This window comes from Episyrphus balteatus, chromosome 2, assembly GCF_945859705.1.
Source record: "Episyrphus balteatus chromosome 2, idEpiBalt1.1, whole genome shotgun sequence".
NCBI classification, from domain to species: Eukaryota; Metazoa; Arthropoda; class Insecta; order Diptera; family Syrphidae; genus Episyrphus; species Episyrphus balteatus.
In genome coordinates, this window is record NC_079135.1 from 42,864,447 (window position 1) to 42,887,101 (window position 22,655).

The following is a 22,655-nucleotide window of genomic DNA, read 5'->3' on the forward strand; positions in this document are numbered from 1 at the left end:
CTTTTAGAGTTGCCGACCTGCATTACACACAAATCTTCATTTCTTTTCTAAAATGCAACGCGCTCTATATGTCAAATTTGATGACGACTAACCATCTCATCGTGGTTACTATTCTACACGTCATCATCATCATAATAATCATCATCATAATCACCATCATTATAATAATTTTTGAGGAGGGGGAGAGAAATCTGGTATTTGATGGAGAACCATCCACCGGAAGACGATAGGAGTGCCGGTTGTCCTTCGTTCATTCAAAAGAAAAAACCACCAACACACAACCACCAACAGAGCATAAAATCATTCACCGACAACAACTCTACATGCAATCGCAGAGCAATGATGATGATGACAGGCCAAGAACGAAAGGGGTAATGAAGAGGGAGAGAACACGTTGAACCCAACAAAAAAAGCAAAAAAAAAAAACACACAAAAACCCCAAAACAAAATGACACATTCCAGGGAAAACCTATTTTTGGCGCATTTTCCATTCGGCGCGCCTCTCAAAATTCAACCATCCGCACACCATATCGTCTGACACTTTCACAATTTTCACCGAGAGAGAGAAAAATTTCTCCCAACTAAGAAAAAGAGAACGGCAGAGTAAAAATGAGAGAAATTTTTTGACACATAACAATGACATCAAATAAAAACAACATGGCGAATCTAACAATAGGTAAACTCTGTGTGTGTGAGATGAAAAAGTATGAGTTTTTTTCTATATTCACCACACCACTACAAGGATACACAAATACAAACGGGAAGACTCGAGGCTCCATATCGTCATCAGACAGACATATCCTTTTTCCTGTAAAAACATTCCATAACCATACTCAATTTGAAATAACCCCCCCCCCCCCCCCTCTTTCCACCCCTACCACATCCAAAAACACATGAAACACCAAAAGTGTGGTGGATTCGGCGCTTTAAATCCACCAAATGCACACAAATAATGGATGCACTTTTCCGTGGTGAATATAAACAACACAAAAAAAAAAAACATTTGGTTTAGCGGAAAATCCTGAAAGCCAAAACCAAATATCATGTGATTCTTTCGATTCAGTTATTGAGGAAAGTTCGAAGGATACGCATTTGGAAATGCTGCTACGGAAACGTCGACGGTTTTAAAACTTTATAACATAGACACAGAGCGCCAGAATAAAAAAAAAGAGAAAGAGAGAGCTGAGAGAGAGTATTTATTTAACTTGAAATAAAAAAAAATATTAAAGTGGAATAAAATTGCAAAGTGAAGAAAGGAACACCAAACCGCTCCTGCTGTATATTATAAAAAAAAAAAAATAAAATCTATCTACCTCTCTCACTCACACGCTAAAAAATATATAAATCTATAGCGCACCTATACTTTTAAGAAAAAGCACATTGAATATCTAATTTGCATAAGGAAACCGCCAAATTTTCTTCAAGCAATCTTATACTTTACTGTTGTTGACCTCTTCCATCTGTTTTTCTTTATCAGAAAAAAAAACAAAAAAAAAAGAAAAACAAAACGTGTGCACTTTTTTTCCTCGTGTATTTTGATTTTGTGGATTTTTTTTAAGTAATTTTTTTTTCAGTCCAAATTGTGTCTATTCGGAATTTAAAGTTTTTTTTTTTCTATGAAAAATCGGGATTATTCGGTGTGAAAAGTTTAAAAAGGATATTTCTTAAACAAATTTTAATCAGAAAAAGTCCTTTGAAAACTTGCATTGCATTTACGGGTCAAGTGAGGTCGAAGTTTTTTAGATTTTCTGTGTCAATCAAATTTTTTTCTGCTTTGCATTTGGGGATATAAATCCATATTTTGTAAAAAAAAAAAATATTTAACAAAAAACTCTCAGTGTGTTAGTTTTTTGGTGTACTAAAATTTGTGCAAGGATATCTACAAAAAAAAAATTAAATAAAAAAAAAAAAAATAATTGTGCATCGCGTTTTACTGTCAAACATTCAGTCAAAAAACATGTGGATTAGTTGCCATGTAGTTGCTATAATGATTTTGTCAAATATCGGTATGTATTGGTTAGAAAACACATAAAAAAGTCCTTCTTTTTATTTTAGCCAAAATATATCCTTTTTCTCTTAACACGGATGTTCTTCTTGTGTGTATACATGAGAGCACGTTATTATCTTTGTATGTGTTCTAACACACAAGTGTGGGTGTTTTATTTCTCGGTATTTTCTTCAACACGAACTTAAGAAAATAGAAAAAAAAAAAAAAACACCCAACTTTTTAGAGAGTGTGGTGTTTGCTAAAATCCTGAGAATGTGAGAGTTTTATTGTTTACAAAATATTAAAGGAGACGATATTTTTTTTTCGCAATTCCTTCTTAAGAGGGATAAAGCGAAAGAAAAGTGGAATAACAAAAAAATAGAAAAAAAAAAAAATACAAATCCATTTGAAAGCGGCGCGAGAGTAAGCTATAGCACGTCGATGTGTTCTTCTTATATCCTTAAGCCGGTTTTATATTTTTTTTTAACTTTGTCGTAAAGAAAAATGTAAAAATTATGAACCATTTTGGGGAATCATTTTTTTCTAAGGGGGGCTTATTATTACACCCAATGGAAATCTAAGAGGAATTTTATTATGTGACATTTTTTTTTTTTTGTGGCTTCGTCTTTTTAGTTGGATGTCCTTTTAGAAGGCAAAGGCAGTTGGTTCATTTAGGGTTTTTGATAGATATCATACTGTGTGTTATTACAGTGAGCTGAGGGATATCATGAGTTGGCGATGATAAGCAATAATGACAATAATCTTTGAAATTATGTTTTTGATTGTTTAGGGGCTCGTTTTTTTTTGCAATTTTTTTTACTATACAACAAGGATATCAGAAAGAAAAAAAAATATATTTTTCCATATCCTTCATTAACATACCAAAAAAAACTGAAATAATATTTATGGAGTATTTGTTTTTCATTCATCCTTCTTTGATGTCCTTTCTATTAGTGTATATATACCCTATTCCCTAGCCTATTCTACACCACTCAAAAAGCAAAAAAAAAGGACTCTTTAATTTTGTTTTGTTCCGTTTCGATGGGTTCGAAATGATAAGGACCTTCGGGAGGACCCACCGATACAGAGCTTTACTTACTGATGTGTCACACAGAAAAAAAAAACCATACCTACTCCATTTTCTATATAGGTCCTTGTATATACATTTATACACTATCTCGAAGACGAAAATGGGGATTTTGTTGGCGCGGTTAGATTTGGTTGGGTTTAATTGACTGGAAGATTGGTGAACATTTGAGATTTTTTTTTTTGTTACTTGTCCCCCCTTCTCTATTATCGTCCTTTATTATAATATATACATTTTTTTTTTCTTTGCTTTCATTCAGTTGTTGTTGAAGAGATGTTTTGTGTTTTTTTTTTTTGGGAAGGGGACTCGTTTTGGGTTATAACCTCTACTATGTGTGTATTTTTGTATATTGAAGGATTTGTTATTGTATTTTTGTGGTTTCATTTGAATGGTCTTCTATAAGGATTGCAAATTGTGGTTTGAATAGTCCTATTATAATATATGAAAAAGAGGTTTTGGCGATAATATTACGAATATACTTATTGTGAATTTTGTTTTTGTTTTTTTTTTTTTTTGTTAGTTTTTTCTAGGATCCAAGAGGCAATATAATTTTGAGAAGTGTTTTTCATATTTTTTTATATTTTTATTTTTTTTGGCTTTTTTATTAGGTAGATTTTTTTATGTAGGGATTTAAAAAATAAAAAAAAAAAAATAAATAATAATTTAAAAAGAAAAAAAAAATGCTGATTTGGAAACCTTTTTTTCTTTTGAGGAAGCTTTAGTATAATATTGTTAGAAAGGGTTTCTATTTTTATTTTTTTCTTTGAATGTAAATAGGTTGGTATTCCATTGTTTTTTTTTGTTTTTCGTCCAGATGTTATAAGATTTTAGCATTTTATTTGTAAAGATTTGCATAAGGTTTATGTTATTATTTTCAATAGAATTTTTTTCGGGATTTTAACTCTTTGATTTTTCTTAATGGAATTCATCAAATGTAATACTCTTAGAAAATATTTTATACTTAATTTATGTGGGTAGGTACCTTATTTCATATTTAAAAAATTTGGATTTATTTATTTATTGAAAAAAGATTTAAGAAAAACAATAGTTAGCTAAAAGAAAGAAAAAGCTATTTGATTCAATTTAAATAAAACTGACTGTCTTAAATATAAAAACAAAACCCTGCCTCTAGAATACTTTGAATTTAAACTGAAAATGACTTAAGTCCCTACTTTTTTGATTAATAAGGTTGTTTTTTTCTTTTGACTTTCAAAAACAAGAACACCTACCAGGTACCTGTTTCTTTTTCATGAAATGTAAAAATATGTAAAGGAATGAAATATGTGCAAAAACAGTTCTTAGAAATTTTTAAGTCTTTATTCTAATTGCCTTAGAAGAAATATGAACTTTATTTTCATAGAATTCTTTTACATGATATAATTTTATTTGTATTTGATATTTCATATTTATAATGTTTTTTTCATGTCGTATTTTTTAATCACTATGCAAAGCCATAATTGAAGACCTTGCTTCAAAATGGGGGCATCTCCAAATTTCTCGTTTTTGTTTTTGTTATTTAGCAAAATCGCAGTACCTTATTGCTCTTACATATTTCTTATTTAAATAAAAAATTAATTTAAAAATGTGAAAATATGCAAATTTAACTATATTCGTCGAATAATGTTCTTTGTAAAGATTTTTTTAAATTTGCCACAAAATGTTAAATTTGGACTTTCCCCTTTTTGATGCAAGGTAATAAATTTTTAGCAGATTTTTAAACAGGTAGATAGGAACATAAGTGAAAATTCTCTGGAAATGTTTTTTTTTCTTAAATGATATTGACTTGGACTAGTACGGATAGTAAAAGTATGAAGACTTCGTATTCTTTGCTTTAAATCCTATAAACGAAAAATTATATTGAGAAATTTATAGGGGGAAAGGACAAAACTGCACTTAAACTTAATCTCTGGAAAAAAAACTCAAATATACCTAAGTTTGTTTTCTTATGGAAGATGAAAATAAAATTGCATAGTTCTATTAGGTAATTTGTAGCAGTATCCTGACAAATTAAATTATATCTATAGTATTAAAAATTATTACGAATGTGATACGAAGATCAGTATATAGAGTTTTATAAAAAAAAAAGAATTTTGTTTCGTTTCCACCCTCCTCCATTTAGGAGATATTCCATGTATCATTTTTTCTTAAATTCCCAAAAAATATTTTTTTTTATTTAAAACGGCCATTGTTTATCAATGAATACAAACCAAAAATCTTCGTTTGTTCACCCTAAGCTTAGGAGATATTTAAAAAACAAATTTTCAAAATTCCCAAAAAAAATACGCATACACCATAGTGTACCTATTGAAAATTACAAAGTCTCTAAAATCTCCTAAAATTACTTTTTTTCAAAAATTCAAAATTTGTTTTTTTTTTTATTAGTAGAGTAACATAAGCAAATTATTAGTTAACCCGGCCGAACAGCTCTGATTTTGACGATTTTTTTTTCAAACGTAGGTAATTAAAAATACTTTAAGGTCTATAGATTAAAAATTATGCCGTATTGTTTTTTAAAATTAAAATTAATTTTTTTTTAACAAAACCATTTTTTTTGCTTAAATTTCATAAAACAAATGATAGCAAAAGATTCTCTAGGTAATTTAAGGAAAATATATAAAAGGCTGTAAGGGACAATCTTCCATCGTTTAAGCGATAAATGCAATTTTCTAACATTCTGACCTCAAACACAAAAAAAAATATTTTGAAGACAACGGCAACACCTACAATATTTTAAAATATGGTCCTCAAACTCAGAATTAAAAAAAGTTATTAAAAAAATTTAAAATTACTTTTTTCCAAACTTTTTGTAATAAAATATGAATTTATTTAATAAAAATTTTTGGCCATAAATATTATTAGTTGAATTTCGAAGCAAAAAAGGTAAAATATATCACACTTTTGAAAAAAAAATGAAAAATTACTTCAATTTCAATGGTTTTTTTTTTATTAAAACTGAATTTTTGCATTGAAATAATTAATTTTCTCAAAGACTGTGCAAAGACTGTGGTAAATAGGAACTTTAAATTTTTGCTATTTAACTTTCAACAGTAAGGGTTATTAAATGAATAAAAAATAATTTTATGTTTAGATGTTGAACTTTAAAAAAAAATTAAGTTACATTTTTTTTCAAAACTTTTATCAAAAAAAGTTCTTCGAAAATGAAATACTTTTTAATTTTGTTCATAAACCGTAATACATATTGACATTTCCTTTTATAATTTTAAATCATAATAAATGCGGCCAAAAAAATTTGAAAATAAATGCATTTTATATTACGACCAAGTTTAAAAAACGACATGTTAAAATTTTTTCAATAATTTTTTTTTTTCAAAAATGTGAGTTCAATTACATTTCTTTCAAAAGCCGTTCATTCAATTTACTTAATTTTAATTTTACATATATGACTAAGCTTCTAGCTTTTAAGAAATGTATATTTGATAATTGTAGGTGTTGCCGTTGTGTTCAAATATTTTTTTTTGTGTTTGAAGTCAATTAATAAGAAAATTGCATCTATCGCTTGAACTATGGAAGATTGTCCCTTACTCCCGTATATTTTTTTTCCTTGAATTTACTAGACAATCTTTTGGCATCAATTAATTTATGAAATTTAAGAAAAATTAAAAAAAAAAAATTTGTTTTTGTTCACAAAAATCTTCAATTAAATTAAAAAAATCAAAACGGCAACACCGGCAATTTTTAATCTATAGACTTTAAAGTATTTTTAATTACCGACGTTTGAAAAAAAAGATCATCAAAATCTAAGCTGTTCGGCCGGGTTCCCTAATATTGCCAATTTTTGAGCTTTAGTTACTCCACTATATATCTCCTAAAAGTAGGGTGGACAAACGATGATTTTTAGTTTGTATCCATTTCTGGAGGACAAACGATTGCCGTTTGAATTTTTGAAATTTTTGAGGATTTTGGAATTTTGCCAATTTTCACTGTGGTGTAGGTATGCCTAACTTTTGTTGCTATTTTTTAGAACAAAATTTGTTTTTTGAATATCTCCTAAACGGAGGGTGGACAAACGATGACTTTTGGTATACGTACGCAGCTCTGGCTTCACGGAGCATTTGCAAATTTTTCCACTGGATGCCAGCTTTTTAAAAATATGTATCTGCATAGGATACATATCAGTTTTTTTGAGTTCTAGTAATGTCAATATAAATTAAAAGTTAATTTTCTTTTCTCTTGTTAGTTTAACAGAAAGTACTTTCTCAAATTCAATTTCAAAAATTTTTGGAATTATTTTCTTGGACCAAAAATAACAGTTCTTCCCATATATAACAATTTAAGAAAATTTTATTTTTCTCAAAAACGGCTCTTAAGATTTTGTTCCAATGTTAATTTTTAAGCGAAGTCCATTCTTTTCATTAAAAATGTTTTTTTTTTTTTCGAAAATCATTATTAACATGCTCATGAATGTTTTTTTTTTTTTTATTCTGTATACCTTTCAAACAACTTATCACACTTTAACGAAAATTTTTATACAAAAGCATTTATTTATCGAATCTTTTCGATAAATACAAAAATCGATCTTGAACCAAAGCCATCCTAAGTTTAAAGAAAAACATGTTAAGTAAATAACTTGGCCATTTTTAGTGTTTGGCAAAAATGATTGAGGCAAAACTTGTAGAAAATTTTATTTTTTACAAATTTCGCTATTGACAGGATTAAAAAAAAGGTTTCGGTTTTTAGTCGTATGAGTTATTGAGATTGTTCATTTTAACCGTTGGTTTTTATTATTATTTTTTTGTAGGTACAGATTCATTGAGCTACTCTCTATAAGAATATTATAATCCAGTCAAATAAGGGTTTAACCTCCGAATGAATGCTAATAGAAATTTTTTTGCTCAATACCTTCGTTTTGGCATTCTATAACATACCTCAAAAGTCTAGAAAAATCTCATGCCCGCAAGTCGCGATTTTGAAGGTAATAGCGCGAAATGGGGTTTTCAAAATTAGCAAAAATAGACCATGGTATTATATACACATATGATACATGATTTCAAGGTATTTTTTAATGCTGATTCCAAAAAATCTAAAATCAAGGTAATCTGACCTCAAGTAGCACACTGGTGTATAAATTGGTGTAAATTCATTAATTTTGGTGTAAAATTGAGGAAATTGAAAAAATATAGTGTAATTCTCAAAATTAGTGGTATAAAAATTATACCACTGTCTTTTCTGTGAAAAATTTCAACATTTTTTTAAGATTCTGTGCAAAAAATACACCTATATTCAGTTGTTTTTATAATATACCATTAATGGTGCATAAAATTATTCGATTCTGAAATCAATCAAAACGGTATATTTTGTACACTCTCTTTGGTGTAGGAAGTACACCCTGTGGACATAAAATTCACCAGAATGTAAAAGTGGGAGACGACATATTTTTCAATGGCCGCCATTTAAAAAAAGAAGACAGCAGTTAATTTTTTTACTATAATAGTATATTTATTGACCTAATTATCCCGTATTCTTGTTTTTTCCATTCGGTATATTATATTATAAAAGAACTCTTCTAAAAAAATGTAAAAACAACAACAAAATTATAATTTTTGAAAAAACTGATTTTTAAAATCGAACAAAAAAATCATTAATTCAGTGACATTTTTGAGGCGCTTGATTTTTAGAGGGGGTAGTATCTAAAATAAGTAGACAGAATGTGTTTCGTTTTTAAACTAGGCAAACAAATTCATATTTAACCATTAGTTTCTTATGGCAATATTATGAAAGTGAATAAAAGTTCATTTTCATTTATTTCATAAGAAATGGTGTGAATTAGAATTCATCAATCTGTTTGAGGTAAAAAATAAACTTTGGTTCAAATTTTAAATCAGAATAATTTAAATTGTGTATTTTATCCATAGATTTATTGTGTATTTTTCAATTTCAAAGGGATAATTTTCACCAAAAACGAGATCATTTAATATACCACTAGCGCCTTTTATACACCAAAATCGGTATATTTTTTTAACCACCGGAGTTTATTATATACGAGAAAATAGTGTATTTTTTATATTCAAAATGCATATCACGAAAGTGCAAAAAATACACCAAATATTTTGGTGTATTTTAGACTTTTGTGCTACTTGAGACGTTTCTGAAAAAAGGAATACCTGTCAACCTATATTGTTATAATACTTGCTAACTTACTACCAAAAAACCCTTAAAAGTTATGGTAGCGGAACCAAATTTTGCATGAAGGTTTTTATGTCCATTATCATTAAGAATCAAAGCAATGCAATGCAAAAAACATTCATATCTATGACAAAATGGTAATTTTTGAAAAAGGGGAAATTTTGGAATATGCACTAAAAAACATCCTGGTACAATCTTGAAATTAGTGCTAATTTGTTTCTATCTTTGTTTGGATATTCTATAACTTATATCAAAAATCTAAAAAAATCTCATGTCCGCAAGTCCTAATTTTACATGTTAAACTAAAGTAAGGTGCAGATTTAAAAAAAATAATAAGAACACTTTAGATTCTTATATGTATACCAACATAACAGATATGATTTCAATCTGACCATCCCTGAAAAGTAAGGTACCTTATTTATGTTCAGGGGCGGACTGAAAAGAAGAAAATTTTTAAAAGCACTTAAAATTCTATTTTGTAAAAGAAAACTTTCTCATAAAATGCTCGGTTGCTAGTCAATATAAACATATTGTGGCCTCCTATAAATCTTTCGAGGTCCACAGAATTATTTTTGTGGCCCTTTAGTCAATGTAGGCCTCCTATGGATCTTTCGAGGTCCACAGAATTATGCTTGTGGCCCTTTAGTCAATGTAGGCCTCCTATAGATCTTTTACAATAACAATTTGCCTTAGATATTCCACTTTAAAGTTCCTATCGATATGCATCCTTTTGAAATTTTTTAAATTAAAATATTGTAAAAAAATATAGTATCGTTAATAACTGTAATTGCTGCCGTTGTTTTTTAATAATTTTTTTTTTATGTAAAGTATTTTTTTAGAAAATTTCGGTTCCCGCCTAAAAGGGGGCAGATAGACCCTCCCCCCTTTCCATAATAAACATTCACTGTATTAAGTGGCCCACAGACAAGACACTTTTGGAGGAAATTTAATCTCTTTTTTTAGAACAATATTTATGTCTTACTCAGCCCAAAAAAGAGATACGACCAAAATAACAAAAAAAAAAAACTAAAAAAATTGAAATTTTTGATTTTCTTTAGTGTTTTTTTAGACTGTTTAGATTCGCAAATTTTTTTCTGAATTTAAAAAAAAATATTATTCTTATAGGAAAAAAAACATTATTCTTATAGGAAATTTAATTCTCTACAAAAAAGTTTTAAATGCGATACATAAAAATTTTGCTTTGTTTGCAAGAACTTCAAAAATGGGGCTTTTGCACCCCTATCTTCAATTTTCACCCTCTCATTTAACAGCACTCCGCGGTTTTATCTATAGAAAATAGTTTCGGGATTTAGGATAAACAATATCATATGAGATCGTTTTTTTTATAAAATAATGCTTTAAATTGATAAAATATGCTACTTGTATTTGTTAAAGAAAAATGGCTTAAAAAGATCAAAAACAGTAGGTTTTCAAAGTCCATATTTTATCCAATTTTAGCCGTATTTAATTTTTGTGACCATTATGTTGAAAGATAAAGTAGTATTCTCTTTTCTCCTTTATATCTAAAAATACTCAAAGGATACAAAAAAACTATTAGTAAAAACATCAAAAATGTCGTTTTTTTCCTTTTTTGAATAGTTTTTTCTTAAGTTTTTTACAATTTTTTAATTTGAAAAAAATTTTAAAGGATACATATCGATAGAAAATTTATTTATCTTCAAAATATTACTTAATAAAAATTTTCAAATTCAGCTTGGTTTTCAAGTTATAGACAAAAACCCAAAAAGTAACAAAAAGGGTCGAAAATATTGATAGTTACAAAATGCATAGATTTTGAAGAAAAGTATTTTGTTATCTTTTCCAAAAAACGTACTACACACACATGCAAAATTTAAAACGATGAGGATTCGAAAGATTTTGATTTTTTCCTTCAGTAAGAAATTTTTTGTCAAAAATTTACTTTAAAAATCTTTTTATACATTGCTCTTAAACATCTGGAGTGACCCAAAAAAATATTTTAGTGTTTGTTGCTTATTTATTCAGCTATCAGGGCCGGTTTTTCTGTTCAGATTGGTCGTTTATTACTCAAGATATTGCCCGAATGGGTACTAACTATGCTGGGAAAAAACAACGACAAAAAACTGAGAAATTATGTCTCGAAAACGTATCCATCGTAATTTTTTGTAAAGTAATTTCCGAGACCCTTAGGTCAAAGCACGTAAGAAAATAAAATGCACGACTGGGTTGCACTTACTTGCTCTTGTAGTTAAAAGTATCTTTATCTTTAATATCTATTGGATATTTAAGATTTTGTTAAGTTCCGAGAAAAAAATTAAAAACAATATAAAGTTAAAAAATTAAATTTAAAATATAAACTTTTTTTAAATTTTGTTTTGCATTTTACACTTTAAAATTATAAGAAATACCTGTCTGTAGATTTTGAAATATAGAAACCTAAAAAATATGACAATTTTTGCAAAAACGACAACGCCATATTTCCGTTTTTAGAATTTTTTGAGAAAAACTAAAAATGCAGTTTTGTTAGAATCCAAAAGACTATTACTTACACAAAATTTCGAGAGCCGTTTTCGAAAAAATTGCAATACCTCCAAAACGGTATATTGAAAAAAAAACGGGTCTTTGGAACTAGGTAAAAATCATCTGTACCAAGTTTCAAGGAAATCCATCTACCATCTATCCGTTTACGCCCTAGCTCGTAGGACAGACCGACGACAGACGGAATGACGTAATTTTAATTTTGTATTTAATTAAACACCGTTTTAAATGATCGTTTACACAAAACTAAGTACCTATGCTATTTGATATCTTCCATGAAAAGGAACTTTCAGAAAAAAATTTCGAAAATCGTTAAAGCCGTTTTATAAAAAAATAATTTTTTATATATAAAATTTTTCTAATATTTTTCAAAAAATATAGTTGGTATGCCATTAATAAGAAATAAAAAAACGAAATTTCCATAAAATTTATCAACCCGTTTTCAAAAAATCGATTTTTCAAAAAACAGGTAGGTACCGTTAGTTTTGGCCCTAAAAAAAATTTCAATTTGTCCTCCAGGGAATCACCCAAAACTATTAACTACCAAGTTTGAAAAAAAATCGCTCCATTAGTTTAGGCTATAATTCGCGGTACTTACAGACGGACAGACAGACCAGAATAGCGGGACCCACTTTTTTAGCATACTCTATCATCTTAATGTCATGTCTGATTGTTATCTCAAGTCCGATTATTTTTTCGAATTTTTAACTTGCCCTATATGTAGTACCAATATCACAAGTAAAAATGTCAATTTGTCCCCACCTTTCGAGACAAACCGGGACCAGTTATAAAATTGAATTTAATATAGCCACGGAATTCGTTAGAACATCATTTTTTAGATAATTTTATTGTGAATAAGACTGTTAAAATGAGTAAAAATGGAGCTATTAAATATAAATGGTACCAACCTCTTTTCCAAGATGGCGGCTGCTTTCGACAAAAAATTGACTTTTATGATAAGGACATTCACCCAAATACATTCCACGAAAAAAAATTTAGTCCTGCGAAAAATGCGATTTGATTTACTAATTTGCCTGGGCTATAATATCATTCTAGAACGTTGTGTTGAGATCAAATAATAATAATAATAACATTCTACATTAGTCAAACAAATTAAGATAAAGATTTTGTCGATTTGTATTTGTACATATTTTTGGAAGAGGTGGACATTTATGAAAAGTGACATTCGATATATTGATATATAAAGACCTTATATTAGATATATTATAAAGAATACATATTTTCTTTTGACTAAACTGAAAGTAACACCCACTTAACGTTTTAAAATGAATGTTATATAACTTAGCCCTGTACATTTTTTTTTATTTTCAATCACTCAAATAAATTGATCCGCCTGTTCACAGATTATAGATCAATAAACGTGAAAAAACTTAATATCAAGAAACAGTTTCTGCATATCAACTTTTCTTTTTAAAAATTTTAAAAGTGAATGATGTATTTGTGGCCCTTTTCCTTAAAGTCCCGGGAGGCCCTTTGACCCCCAGTCCGCCCCTGTTTATGTTGAACTGACACAAATATCTGAAGTGTAGTTTTTCAATTTTTCAAAATCTTCACCTTATCTTCAAACCACCTTATCTTGAAAGGTGTGTGTTTATGTACGCCTTTTTTTAAGGTTATTTGTTTTTATAAAATGAATGAAAATACACATATTTTTATTATTTGCACTTTGAAGTAATTTATTACAAGCCTTCACCACTGCTATGATATATTTGATACCCACATAGTGGTTTTGTATTAAAATTTAACATGTAGGTACCTAATAATGAAAAAACGTGATTCATTTTGTAGATTTGAGGTTATAATTCCCTCATTTTCACCATTCAACCTCATCTCTCTACTACATAAAGCATTTGTTTTTTTTTACCTTAACTGTACAAGGCTTATCGTCTATTTTATGCAACAACCTTTAACCTTTATTTGCCTATCAACTAATACATAGATAAATCCAAACCATGATAACCTCAACAACCACATTTTTATTTTACTCTTAAATATAAAAGTTTTCAGAAAACTTTATTAATTTACAGTTCAACGCTCAATATCGCATAGCACTATCGTGCATTGATATCAATTAATACTTTTTTTTTTTTTCAAAAAACTGGACAACTCTGACCAAACTAATCCATTTGACTATTTGCATTCAAAAATGATGAAAATGATACCTACAAAAAAAAAAAAAAAAAATAACTACACATTGCAATTAGTAACATAAACCATGCATCACTTTCATTTCAAATCACATATCCACCACAGAATATTCCCATCACTTCCTTCTCACTATACACAATCCTATAGGTATCAGGGTACAGAGGGTAAAACCCCTTTTGCCTACATTTTAATCCATCTGGCTGCCCTCTGAATCATTAATTACTCGAAAAGTCAATAGCAAACGATGGCAATATACAAATGCAACTAATGCAATTTAATTGGAAACATATCTTCAGGAGGAATGAATACCCTATGGCCATCATCCGGAAGAAGCGAAGGGCTGGGCAGGGTTAGAATACACTGAAACTGAGCATCATTTTGTTAGGTTCCAGTTCTAGTTCCAATTCCATATAAACTTCAATTTAACAGTAAAAAGGATTTTACACGAGTTGCTACATTGCTTTCACTTGTTGGTATGTTGCTGTTCGGTTATTGTTGTTGCATGTTTCTCTTGCTGGGTGCAATCCAGGACCTTTTAACAAAATGGGCCCCAAGTGCATAATGTTGAACACCGGGGTTTGTCACAAACAAGATTGCTATATGTTTTGTGTAGTGTTGGGTTGGCCAAATGTGGTGATGTTCTTTCTCCAAAGTTTGTTTGTTATTTGGATTAAAGATATCTTTCAATTTAATTACAATTACATAAGCGAGATACCATCACATACCGGACTTGAGGCTCAAGCTTTTGACCAACATTCCTTAACAATACCAAACTTACCCCCCTTTTTCGGATGAATAAGAATTCCTTAAAACGCTTAGTAGAAGCAATCTTTCAATTTGGCATCGAGCCGCTATAAAATGTGGGTTTGGTTTGCTATCTTTTGTTAGTGGTGGCGCTGGCATCGACTTATGGTAAAAGTTTCTTTAAAAACTTTACTCTTCGATTGGAAAGTTTAAAAGAAAGTTTTTTTTTTCTTTTCAATTTTTGTTGGTCCTTTTTAGAGGATTTATTTTCTCACAGATCGAACGATAGAGGGAGTAGATAATTCCCTTTGATTGATAAAACGAAAGTCGTTTAAGTCGTCTCTGGTCTCTGGCTTGTGTTGTCAGATTCCCCAAAAGAAAAAAAAAAAAAAACAAGACAAAAACAATAAACATTATGATGATGCTGGATAGCTGAATACAATCATTTTTTGGTCCATCGTCATGGTTGCTGTCAAAAGTCTTGATCAGGCAATCAATCAGAGGTCAGGACGTAGATAAATACGAAATAACATCACAACTTTGAACAGAGGAATATAGACGACTTGTATATGTATCTTAATCAATTTATATATTTCAGTTAGGTGGGTAGTGATTGCTTTTCCCTTTTTTTTTTTGCTCTGCATCACTTTGTGCTGAATATCTTATTCTAATTATGTATATTCGACGACGAGAGGAGATAGAAAATGTATAGAGTAGATTTTATGTTCGATCCGGATGAAGCAAGCGGGATGAGAGGAATGAGAAGGATGAGAAAAGAGCGGGATTTCCGGGTCCTTTTTGAGGAAATTGCAATCCCTAAACAGAGAATATATAGAGAGTTGGTATATGCTATAGGTGGGTGTGCTTATGTTGATTGTTGTTGATTATTATAAATCAGACTTCGATTACATTTCATATTCGTCTAAATAAGAGCAAGATGTTTACTTTTGTATCTTGTTTTTCGTTTGTTTTGATGGTTGTTGTTGGTTGGTTGGTTGTTTTTTGTGTTGAAAAGATTTTGAGATGGAAAATCACAGGATATTGTTTTTGGCAATCAGATTGAATAAAAACAAGAAGATGGAAAAAAATATATAAAACGACAGATTTTGGATGGAATAATTTGTATATTTTATGCGAATGATATAGTCGGGGAAGTTGAGTTAGTTATTGGGTTTGGGTAGAATATAATCCGACACTATTTTAGACGCTCCTCCCAGACAGCCCAACAAAACGACTCAACAAATCAAAGGAGTCCTGAGGTGTGAGTTTTAAATATTTGGGTTTTTAAGACTTATGACGGATTTACGGACCAGAAGTTCTTCAACGATTTGCAAATGAATCGTTTATTTCAGAAACAGCATAAGTCCACTTTTTCCAAAAAATTTTTTTTTGGAAATTTCTCATTTATGTATAGTTATTCATCTTCTGAAAAAAAAATTAAGTAAGTCAGACCCCCCAAAATACGAAAACTGAAAGAAAAGGGCTCAAAATATATGGAAAATTTTCACCCGGTGACAACATTTTTGACTGTTAAATACATGACTTTTTACCAGTTTTAAATTATTTTGGCAGCAATCTTGACACGCACCCCCTTTTGTTATATATCTATAAAAAGGTAAAGAATTACTCTATCTATATCTTTTAAATTCATTAAAATTGTACTCAGGATTCAAAAGTTATAGACAGATTTCTGGTGGTGGCAGCATTTTTAGCTCTTGAATAATATGACATTTTATCAGTTTTAAATTTTTTTGGCAAACATCATGACACGCAAGATTTTAAGTTATACATCTATAAAAAGGTAAAGATTTACTCTATCTACTGCTTTTTAATTTATTAAAATCGAAAGTAGGGTTCAAAAGTTATAGCTAAATAAAAACAAAAGTTTTACCACAAAAATTTCGTTTATTTCAGAAACGACATAAGTCCACCGACTTTAAAGGCTTAAAAGCCCGCAAAGACCTAAAAAAAAGTTTATATTTTAAAGGTTTCTAAATGCATCTAAGGCTAGATTATAACTCGGCATACTCTAAATTTGAAGTGTTGTGGAATTTTAAGTAAAAACAGTTTTTTGTTGCTCCTGAAAAGTTTATGCTCATGGACTTATGTCGTTTCTGAAATAAACGATTCAAATATTTTGAATGGTCCAAATAGTGCAAATATTAAAAGTCCCTTATGCATACGGTGACCATATTTCTAGGAGCGAAACCCGGGACGAATACAAAATTTGTTGGATCGTTTTGAACACATTGTTTTTTTCAAAAAAAAAATATAGTGAAATGAATTTTCTGGGAAATTACATTTACATTTTTTCCAAAATTTTGACTTTGAAGTTGATTATTTCGAGAACAATTAATTGAAATAATTTGATTTAAAAATTTGAATTAAGTGTTCAATTCTGGCTCTTAAAAAAGGTATCATTCATAACTGTTAGTGTTGCCGTTGTTTTTTAATAATAGAAATACGGGACAGTCCCGGGTAAACCGGGACGGATGGTCACCGTAAGTATATGTATTTCTGAAGATCAAAATCTCCAATCTTTGAAAAAAAAAATCTCCAAATATGATAAATTTTTCCAATATAAATATCATTAAAAAAATTTTTTTTTTTTGGGATTTCCAGATGTTGTAACTGAACAGAAATTACACTGGTCAACAAATTTTGAACCGTAATAAAAAAAAAAACTTTTTTTTAGCATTTTATAAAGGTAATATTTCAAGAACGAAGTTTAGTAGAATTTTTCTGATTGTGGATTCGAGTTCACCAACCCAAATACCATTAGGAAAGTATATTTTGGTTCTTGGGGCAAAAAACATATAGAAAAGTACCTATATTTTGGTTCTTGTGACAAAAACCTTGTTGACCAGTGTTATCGGTCCTCATATATTACACTGGTTTACAAGGGTTTTGTTGCCGAAACAAAAATATAATAAAAATATATTTTCTGCAACAAAAAAAAGGTTAAATTTTGTTAACCAGTGTTATTCATAGAACATAATAGAAATTATTGTGTGTTATCCGTTGGGTTATGAGGTACCAGTTTATTAATATGAAATTTTCAACTTCAAATGCAGTTAGAAAATTCTGTTCCAAAAAATCTTAAGGAACAAGTTAAAAAAAAAAATTTTAAAATACAAATTTTTGCTTGACTACTTTTCGATAGCATGTTTTTTTTTTTGTGGAAAATTATCTTTTTTCCCTTCTAAACTTACCTTTTTATAGCTTTCACAGCAATCCTTTTTTAATGTAACTATGAATTTATAAAAATTTAAAAATAGTTTCAATTTTAGTTTTAAAAAAGTATTAAAAATATTATTTTAACACCCAATTACAACTCTATTACCTTGACTATTGATACAATTATGCGCCAGCTTTAGCACTGAATGATATCGAAGAAATAGAATTTATTTTTTTTCCCTGATAATACGAATAAACTGAAGAATATTATTTTTTTTCTTGTTTACTTCTTATTTGTTTGGTGATGATGGGACCAAAAGGGAGCTGCAATCAAAGATCAACTAAGCATTGAATTGTGTTGTATGAAATTTTAATATTAACATAAGAAAAGAGAAGACGTCCAAAGATGTCTTTCTACTTAATTTTTTTTTTTCTTTTTTTATTTAAGTATAAGAAAAAAAAATTAAATCTGTTTTGTTTGATTTATGTTAAGATGGTCTAAGTGTATGCAATGCCCAGTAGGAGGATTAAGTTAAGGATTTATGTCCTTCAGACTATTTTAAGTTGATGATAGAACATTAAGTAGAATATGAAATCAAAAGAATATAGATTTTGATATCTTAGAAAATCGGTATTAACCTTAGCTGTATTCACTTAAGTACTTGCTTTATAGGATTTATTTTAATAGCATATTCAGAAAAGACCCTTAACAATATAATACAAAATCTTAGGCAACAGCTTATGTATATGGTAGGTATAGAAATCGCTTTAGTAAACTAGGTATTGTTTAAAATGATTTCCATGGCTAATTTCAAACTTCTTGGAAAGAAATAAACAATAGGCTTTTCATGGTTAAAATATGTAGGTTATAATGGTACAACAAATGTCATACAACAAAATACTAAGCAACAGCACTGGAAAAACTAAACTACACTAATCCGCTTCATTAACTCCATAACTATTAAACACAGTATAATAATAAATGTTTAAGTTAGCGCCAATATTGTAAATTATTTAGAATGAACAACCAAAGCTTAAGTAGTAAGAATAAAAGTATGTAGCAGTAGATGGAAAAAGTAGTGACATTGTTGTTGAAAAATCCAAGAAGTATGCAACCATTTTGATGAATAAACAGTAGAGGTTACAACTAATACTATACATCACATAATGTTTTTTGAGAAGAAAATATGGAAAACTATTAATTTCGTTATTTTCTGAGTTTTTTTTTTTTAATTAAAAATATTTGTTATTTTTAATTAAAAATATTTTTTTTTTTTAATTAATTTGTCGCTGGTATATTTTTTGCTGTAAACTAAACAACTATTATTGTATTAAACATCGCGATTACAAGGGACTGGACGCTTTTGGCAGAAATAAAACTTTAAATTATAAAAATAATTAGCTGACCCGCCATTTTTTGTATTTATTTTTAATTTTCGACTCCATAATTAGTTAACATTTTAAATGAAAAAGGGAATCAAAACTTGAAAAGTTCGTATAATGAGTTTAAAAATATTCACTTTTAAACTTTTAGCAAAAGTGGCCTATGCAAAATATGGCCTATGTTAAAAACGGCCAAAAAAACTTGGGACAAAAAAACTTGTTTTTCCCGTTATTCGCTCAAAAATCATTTTAAAATTTAAAAATTTGTAAATGCTTGCGCATGACTAAAGCCTATATTTCCTATAAGCTTGAGATTTTTTTGGAGGCTTATAAAAATTAAAAACTACTCAAAAATGTCCCTAAAAATTAGTTGTTTTTCAAAAATTCAAATTTCAAAATCTAGGGCCTATGAAAAAAATCCGTATAAGACGCCTAAATTTTTTTCTTAGTACCTACCTATCTTTCCAATCGTGTAACTCAAGTTTCCGTAAAAAATTTTCCCTACCTTTAATAAGTTTTTTGTCGAAGTCTATCAGATGTTTTCACTGCACAAAAACCTTCACAACTTAGTTTTGAAATTTTTTAGAATTTTTGCAATACCTTTTTCAACCTTACAATAAATGTATCTATCATTTAAAAAAAAATTCAACTCTCTACAACTTACCGTTTAGAAAATAGCCTCTATTTTCAATGTCATGTTACCCCTATTTAACCTATAAAATCATTAATTTTTTAGCCTAAAACCTTCTACTCTTATTCCCCTTTGATTTAAAAAAAAAATAAGCAAAATAAGTTAGCCGGTGTAGCCGGTTAGCGAACGTACAAAAAACTAAACTTTGATTTATATAAAAAGCAAAAAAACATGTAATTTTATTTTCTCAATCTTAAAATGTGTTATCCAATGAAAGGTAATATAATCAGGATATTTTGTCTGTTTTTGTTTGTACATGATGATTGAAACCTATATTTCCTATAAGTTTGAGATTTTTTGCAGACTTTAAAAAATTCCAAAAAAATAAAAGACTACTCAAGAATGTCCCTAAAAATTAGGTTGTTTTTCAAAAATTTGTATTTCAAAATACAGGGCCTATGAAAAAAATCCGTTTTAGACCCCTAATTTTTTTTTTTAATATCTTTCTCATGGTGTTACTCAAATTTCTGTGCAAAATTTTGCGTACCTCTAATTTCGTACCTCTTTTGTCGAAGGTCTATGCAAAAAAACCTTCACAACTTGGTTTTAAAATTTTTTTGAATTTTTTCAATACCTTTTTTAACTATTGAATAAATTTGTCTATCATTTTAAAGAAAAGTCAACTCCTTACGACTTACCGTTTAGAAAATAGCCCTTTTTTTTTAATGTCGTGTTACCCCTATTTACCCTATAAAATCTTAAATTTTTTTTGCCTTAAACCTTCTCCTCTTATGCCTCTTTGATTAAAAAAAAAAAATTAAGGAAATAAGGCAGCCTGTGTGGCCGGTTAGCGAACGTACACAAAACCAAACTTTAATATATATAATTGATAAACACAAAGATAGATGCCTGTTTTTATAAATAAATTGATGTACGGGGTGGTTCTAAAACTCATCCAAAAAATACAATTTATCACTATCACTCACGCCAACAGAATTGCTGTAGGCCTACCTAGTTGATTACTATGTATATGCCCAAACAAACTGATTTCTTCATTTTAAAAACAATATAAGCTTATGGCAAATGACTAAAGGATATTTTGCGATGCTCGATCTAATGAAACTAAATCCAATATTATTGTCTGTTTGTTGACATGCAAAAACACTAATTCCAAATTGAAAACCTTCAACAAAAATTTCCGGAAATGGAACAAAACATAATTTTTTTTAGTGAAAGTTGAAAAATATTTAAAAAATAATAAAAACTTAATTTAAATCACATTAAATTGTGTTTTTCGACTTTTTTTGTCTCGAAATGAACTGGAATATAAAGTTATTATATTAAATTTAGTGCACTGCTTTTGAATAAAAATAAACGTTCTGCTAACTTAATTTTAAGTAAGCAGAGCAATAGCCAGAAAATACCTTAAACTGTTAGTATAAAAGTCTTGTTTGGTATTGTATAAAGGTGCTAATTAATTCAAATGCTCTACGAAAATTTTTTTTATTAAGTTACATATGTTGAATAATTAAGTTTTCACTTAATTGAATTATTTTCCGAATTTTTTCAATTTTTTTTGTCGAAAAAATTCGCCTTGAATAATTAAGTACTCGACTTATTTGAGTAAAATAGCCTATTTTTTTTTAGAAAATCGAAATTCAAGCTAGCTTACACTATTTTGTATTGAAAATGGAAAATCTCGGTAATTATTCAAGATAATTAAAAAAAAATTGGATTTTGTTTTATTCGTAGAGCACTTAAATATTAAATTAACAAAACATTAATTTTTTGTTAAAATAGTGAAGCACTTAATTAAATTTTGGATAACACTTAATTAGCCCTAAAAAATCCAATACTAAAACATACAAATGGTCATTTTTTGGATTTTTTTTAAATTGAAAAATAGTGTAAGCAAAAAAACTTTCTATGTATGTATGATTGGAAAAAATAATAAAAAAAATACTGTCATCACAGTGAATATCTAATGCAAAAACTCTCGAAAATAAACAAACCTAATCTCGAATGCAACAATCTGGAATGAATATAAATATATACTTATGTATAATGAAAAAAAAAAAAAAAACATTTTTGTTCTAGAAATTTTTGCATTCTAGATCTTTTTTTTTATATCGGGGTAGACCCTTTGATTTAGAAAATTCTTACAAAATTTTTATATTATTTGACATTGACAAAAAACCATTAAGAAGTTATTTCTAACTTTTATTTTAAAAATATCAATATTCTTGCAAATACGTGAAAAGTTAAAAAAGTTGATTTCAGCTATATGCCAATAAATGTACAAAAACAATGGTGAAAAATAAAAATATTACAACTTTCTATATACCTATACCTTAACAAGGTAACTAGGAATTTGAACAACTATTAATTCGTTTGTATTTAGACGCTTATATTACATCATGTTAAATCAAGCAGGTTTTTGGCTGAACTTGAACATTTCAACAAGTATTTCCTAAAATTTAATTAGCTTTCTCTGTATTACTGGTTTTAATAATCATAATGCAACTTAATAATAAATATTAAAACTTTATAAGTTCTAAAAGTCGTCTTATTTCAAAGAAAAAACTAATTTTAAACTCAATGCACGTACTGATTTAAAAAAAAAAGTCCCCTACAAACATTTACATAAATGATATTGCATTTCCACGAAATTTTGTATTATTTGAATAATTAATTGTATTTTGTTTGCGTATAAATAGCAAGTGTAATTGTTTGAATCTTCACAAACCTAATTCTTATAGCTTCAAGAGTGTTTCTCCAAGTAAATCATCTGAAAAATCTTCCTTCAAAATGGCAGC

The 22,655-nt window shown here is 28.5% G+C and overlaps 1 protein-coding gene across 16 annotated transcripts in view; it reads left to right on the forward strand.

The window, feature by feature from the left end:
* The first annotated feature begins 1,886 nt into the window (after positions 1-1,886).
* LOC129911788 (cell adhesion molecule Dscam2) overlaps positions 1,887-22,655 on the forward strand; it is a 260,258-nt gene continuing 239,489 nt past the window's right edge. For all 16 annotated transcript variants that reach the window (XM_055989710.1, XM_055989711.1, XM_055989724.1 and 13 more), the window contains exon 1: positions 1,887-2,006. In XM_055989710.1, coding sequence (XP_055845685.1) covers positions 1,958-2,006 — 49 coding nt within the window. In that variant the 5' untranslated portion in view covers positions 1,887-1,957. The remainder of the gene's footprint in view (positions 2,007-22,655) is intronic.